Source organism: Leucoraja erinacea, unplaced genomic scaffold, assembly GCF_028641065.1.
Source record: "Leucoraja erinacea ecotype New England unplaced genomic scaffold, Leri_hhj_1 Leri_141S, whole genome shotgun sequence".
NCBI lineage: Eukaryota > Metazoa > Chordata > Chondrichthyes > Rajiformes > Rajidae > Leucoraja > Leucoraja erinaceus.
Genome location: NW_026575693.1, coordinates 147,220 through 153,281, shown reverse-complemented (window position 1 = coordinate 153,281; position 6,062 = coordinate 147,220). Strand labels below are relative to the sequence as shown.

Genomic DNA, 6,062 nt, shown 5'->3' with positions numbered 1-6,062 from the left:
AAAACTTCATCTGTAGTTGGCAATTGGCATCTGAATAGCATGTGTAAACTTTCATACAGTTTCTCTACAGGAAGGAAATATGTTTTGGATATTCTCTCCTTTGATTAAAAAAGGGATTTGTTAGAATGAAAGAATATCATTGACAAGTGGTTTTACTACATGATGCTTCTATATTAACAGAAATGGATTTAAATCGTTACAGGTAATGTTTGCATACATGAACTGTGTAATGCTCTTTGTAGTGAAGATATGTACCATTTACATTAGTTATTTTTCATGTTTGCCTGCCAGCCATTTCTCCTGACTCCGTTGCTCCGGCCCCAGGGGAGGGGTGAGGACAGTGGTGTAGTCTAGTTTGTTGTAGTGGGTATACTGTGATGATTCCCTCCTAGCCTCTTCCACACCCGTCCTATAAACACCGCCACACTCACTGTCGCATACAGTAGCCTACAATCACCATAAGTAATTGAGATCATTCAACACTCGATATTGTCATCAGTTTCTAGGACAATAAACAGTCAAAGTAAAATCACCATTAGGCACTAGCATCAAATAAACTATAAAGCATCAATAAATAAATAACTGTTGGCTATATAACCACTGTACTACTGTATATGTAACCGGCCTGGCCTCAGTACTAATGTGCTAAGGAGACGACGGGATACTTGAGTCTTTTGCACAGGACATTTATTGCTGCTGCTGTTGCATGCTCTGCTTAGAGTTTTGAGACAATAAAAAACAGAGTTAGTCATTTGTCAGAAACAATTACAACTCAATAAAATAAAATACCATATATAAGAAACAATAAATACAAAAATACAAAATAAAAACATGTTCTTTAGAATTATGTTTCCCATACAAAAATACTTAAATAATAAATTAAAATATATAAAACATATCAGCAACTGTTCTAAGACGTCTCACACTCATACTTAATACAGCAATCACACAGCATCACAAAATACACGTTTTCAATCACAGTAAGTCCTATGCAAATAACATCTGTTCAGTGTTTAACAGAGAAGAAAAACAGTACATCCGCAAAAACGACCAGCGCATGACCCATGCAAAATAAAACAAACACCACAATCCCTTCATTGTAAAAAAGTAACAAACAAAGGTGAAAACACAGTTACATGAGGGATATTTAGTGGAATACGAACACTTTTCCATACTTGCTACTGTAGCAGGTATGGAAAAGTGTTTGTATTCCACTAAAAGGGATTTTGTTTTTCACTTTAAATGTAGTAGCCTGCTAGTTTACAAAACTTTCCAAATTTGCTTGTACTCAGGCATCTGAGGTGTTCTCTGCCTTCTTGCTTGCGTGGCAGAGCGATGGCTTCGTAACCATGTTGATACATATTTGCTTGGCTCAAAAAGGCTTACAGGGGGCCCATTGATGCTGATCATCATCAAATTGCTGACACTAGACAACAACATTCTAGATCTTTGGTCTGTGTACACAATATTCATCAGACTGAAGCCCCTTTCACACTCTGCAGTGCTGCAAGGGATGGTCTGCATGCAGTGGATGAGTGGTTTGAGGCATTCAGGTTCACTCTCTGGGTGCTCGATGAAATCTCTCATTCCATTGACAACTTGTTCTTGACAAAGATTGAATCACCTGCACAGTCGTTTTACCTGTGACTCACCGTGCCGTATGCCAGGTGTTGATGGCCAGCTGCTTGAATCCAGAATGCTGAGATCATGTAGAATTTCATCCTTAAATGAGAGCCGCTTCTCCATGTTGTTGATCAGACTTTGTAGGAACTGCTTTGTATTGATCGGCATGAGCTTAGCATTTGACTCCAGGGACACTGATCCAAACTGTCCCAAAGCCTGTGCTTTCAATGTTTCCTCCAATTTCTCTCCTGGAGAATCTTTAAATGATGCCAGCACCCGGATGGTGCGCTTCAGCAGTTGTTCTGCTCTTAAAAGTGTGATTGAATGGGCCTGCAATTGCTGGGACAGGTTTGAAAGTTCAGATAGTGCATCATACATGAGTCCAAGGTCACAAAGAAATTCCTTGCTATGCATACAACGTGCCAGGCCTCTGTAGGTTTGCCTCTCTTTGCCGTTTCTTGTTTGATCTCCTGCAGCATTCTCAAAGTGTCTGTTAAGTGCTTCGTATGACCTCCACACAGCCTTTACAGAACGGAAACTGCTGGCAACCCATCGAGTGTATAAAACTCTGCCAATCTTCAGGACTTGTGAGCCCATTTCTTGTGCTGCTTCCATAAGTTCCCGTGAATTTTTATTGGACTGACTGTAGAGATTGTGGAGTTTGTCCATGAAAACTTTGAAAGGGTTGACTGCCTGAACCTCATCCACAGCATCATTTACAGCCAGTTCTAGACGGTGGTTCATACAGTGTCATGTGAAGAGGTTAGGGTACCTTGTAGTCAGCCTGGTTGCCACACCAGAGTTTTTGCCTAACTGGCTCCATCAGAAACTAATGAGATCCAGTTGTTTTGATGCCACTCTTCACTAAAGCCTGCAGTGTCCAAACAGTTTAATAGCGCTTCCTCTATAGACTCTGCCCTCTAGCTTTCCAGCTCCACCAGGTCCAAAAACACAAATTCAGGAGTATCTTCATCTAAAGAGGCCTTCACATTGACAATCATGGCTGATTTATGGCTGAGAGAATTTGCCTCATCAATGAGAACAGACAGCTTGCTTGAAGATGACACAATGCTGTCAACTATTTTTGTCTGCATCTTTTTTGCTATGTGTTCCACAATTTTTGTTGAACTGAACCTTGAGTGCAGACTTGTGCCCATGTTGACACCGTTTGTTTCCTGAAGTTCAACGAGATCGTCATGGTCAGAGAAAGGTCGGTTCATCTTGGCAAGATAATATGCTGTTCTGAATACAGCATTTGTCTCAGCTAACACAGTGTCTGACACAGCTCTCACAAGATTCCCAAGTAAATCCTGTCCACCCTTTTCAGTGAGCTCCTGAGCTATTTCGTGTGCCCTGGACATCTCATGCTGTCTGATCTTGTTTCTCAAGGAGGCCAGGGCTGTTGGTCTGCTTGAGCCTGATGACTGGATCTTAAACATCGCCCACTCCTCAGATATGGAAATTCTTTTCTCAGTTAAGACGCCAGTAGATTTTGTTGAGATGCAAATAGCACAACCTGGAAGTAAACGAAAACATGACTAATTAACATCATACAAGTAGTCTTTTTTGAATCTATATTAGCAATAACACCTTCTGAACTGGATAAGAATCTATTCAAAATAATTGAATGAACTGTAAATAAGCTTCACTGTGACAATATCATTATAATTTAATTGTATAAAAGTGAAATTAATGTATCTTTAAGATGAAAATAAACCAGCTATACTCTCATTTGCATATAGTTGACTTCATGTGTTCATTCCAGCTTTACAAGTTGGCTGATATTTACCTAACTTTCTTTCCTTCCATTCTAACCAAGAATGCCTGCTTTTAAACTCCCTAGCCTGACTCTCAGTCCTAGGGCTGGCCAGGAGTTATCATCTAGAAGGAACAAGGAGATATTCAGCACACACACACTCACAGTCTCACAGTAAAATGTGTAATAACTACGTTATTTACTACTTTACTACTACAAGATTGAGCTAGCAAGGCCGTTTAGTGAATATATGTGTGGTATTCATTCAGTTTGGGAAATCTCTTATAAGCTAGTAGCTAGTAGTCTAATATCTGCTAAAGTTCACTTGTATACGACTTTCACTTACCCGATACACTGCTGGCATCAGGCTCCGCTGTAGTTCCCTCTTCTTCATCTAACGTCCTAGTGACTGCTGGAGTGTCGTCCGAGGGAGCAGCAGGCTTGTTTTTTTCTTTAAATGGCTAAGGGTAGTTTGTTGCTTCCGCTTCATATTTACTGTTGAGCCGCTGGACATCACCTCGGCGCCGACTGAGTTGATATCGCTGTCGTCTAGGTGACGTGACGTCAGGTCTAGGTCACGGGCGGTCACCATGGTCACGGGCACGGGCCATGGACGGAAGCCTCTGTATGGCTATTATAATGCTGCCTTCCATTGTACTCGGAACTAGGGACTTTCCGACTTCCGACAAGGAAAAGTGCGACTCTGACAGAGACACAGCGCACAGGATGAATTTATGAATGAATGAAAGTTCTGTGACAGAACTGTCATACTTTCATTCATAAAATAAACAGAACTTCTGTCACTATCGAAGTTGATACATGTCATTGCGCATTTCTAAGTGGGCATACAGAAATGCTGGAGCTTTCTTAGTGGGTATACGGCGTATACCTGCGTATCATGTAGACTACACCTCTGGGTGAGGAACATTATAACATTGCCCACAAGAGACGCCGTAACATCATTGAGCGCACATTTGGAATGATGAAGAGAAGGTTCCCATGCCTTAATGACATGTGTGTCAAGCTTGACACCACTGCGAGTGATTATTACAGTGAGGGTGCTTTGTAATATGTCCATCATGCGCCATGAACCTCACATTCAGCCCAAACATTCCAGATATCCCTGGAAATGAATCCTGCAGTTCGCAATGTGGCAGGTGACTTGTGACGTTGTCGCCTCATTGAGCAACAGAGCCAGTTATGTTGTCATATGATATACAGCGTGAACATTTCATACTCTTGTAAAAAAGAAAAAAAAAACTATATGAATGGAATTTATTCAATGGTGTCATTTTCACTTAATGTTCATGGTAGGGAATTGAAGAATGTAGGTGAACAGAGGGATCTGGGAATAACTGTGCACAGTTCCCTGAAAGTGGAATCTCATGTAGATAGGGTGGTAAAGAAAGCTTTTGGTGTGCTGGCCTTTATAACTCAGAGCATTGAGTATAGAAGTTGGGATGTAATGTTAAAATTGTACAAGGCATTGGTGAGGCCAATTCTGGAGTATGGTGTACAATTTTGGTCGCCTAATTATAGGAAGGATGTCAACAAAATAGATAGAGTACAGAGGAGATTTACTAGAATGTTGCCTGGGTTTCAGCAACTAAGTTACAGAGAAAGGTTGAACAAGTTAGGCCTTTATTCTTTGGAGCGCAGAAGGTTAAGGGGGGACTTGATAGAGGTTTTTAAAATGATGAGAGGGATAGACAGTGTTGACGTGGAAAAGCTTTTCCCACTGAGAGTAGGGAAGATTCAAACAAGGGGACATGATTTGAGAATTAAGGGACTGAGGTTTAGGGGTAACATGAGGGGGAACTTCTTTACTCAGAGATTGGTAGCTGTGTGGAATGAGCTTCCAGTGAAGGTGGTGGAGGCAGGTTCCTTTTTATCATTTAAAAATAAATTGGATAGTTATATGGATGGGAAGGGAATGGAGGGTTATGGTCTGAGCGCAGGTATATGGGACTAGGGGAGATTATGTGTTCGGTACGGACTAGAAGGGTCGAGATGGCCTGTTTCCGTGCTGTAATTGTTATATGGTTATTTATACAGATACGGGAGAATGTAAAATAAATCAAAATGTGTTCTAATATTATACAAGGTTTGCATTCCTTTTGCAAAAATCAATTTGTCAAATAATATAATAAAACTAGACCAAGTGCAGACCCATTGGGTTAGTTCCCCAAACGTGCGGTTGTGGGGGGGAGGCGGCATGCAGCGTCACACACACTAACTACCCCCCCCCCCACACACACACACACACACGCGCTAATTACCCCCCTTGCTATTATATTAATATTATGAATGTGCTCCTTTTACCCCATAAACACCCTATCTACTGACGCATAGCCCCCAACTTGGAGTTTCATCTAGAGAGGGGAGGGGGGGGGGGGGTGGTAGAGAGTGGGGGCAGAGAGAGAGGGGGGCAGAGACAGAGAGGGAGACAGAGACACACAGAGAGGGGGCAAGTTGGAGAGGGGGTGGTGGGGAGGAGAAGAGGGAGGGGGGGGTGAGGGGGGAAAGGTGGGGGAGGCGGGGAAGAGAAAGAGAGGGTGAGAGTGAGGGGGGGAAAGAGGGGGATAAAGAGGGGGTGCTGAGAGGGGGGGGGGGGGGGGTGAGGGGGAGAGGTGGGGAGCAGGGGGGGTAGGGAGGGGGGGTGGAGGGAAGAGGGTAGGGGGTG

At 42.6% G+C, this 6,062-nt stretch overlaps 1 protein-coding gene across 1 annotated transcript; it reads right to left on the bottom strand.

The window, feature by feature from the left end:
- Window positions 1-366: 366 nt before the first annotated feature.
- Window positions 367-3,971, bottom strand: LOC129715809 (E3 SUMO-protein ligase KIAA1586-like). Its single transcript, XM_055665676.1, has 3 exons — window positions 3,876-3,971; window positions 3,726-3,840; window positions 367-3,139 (listed from the first exon to the last, which is right to left on the bottom strand). The coding sequence occupies exons 1-3, from the start codon at window positions 3,969-3,971 to the stop codon at window positions 2,544-2,546; spliced, it is 807 nt and encodes a 268-aa protein (XP_055521651.1). The 3' UTR covers window positions 367-2,543.
- Window positions 3,972-6,062: the final 2,091 nt, after the last annotated feature.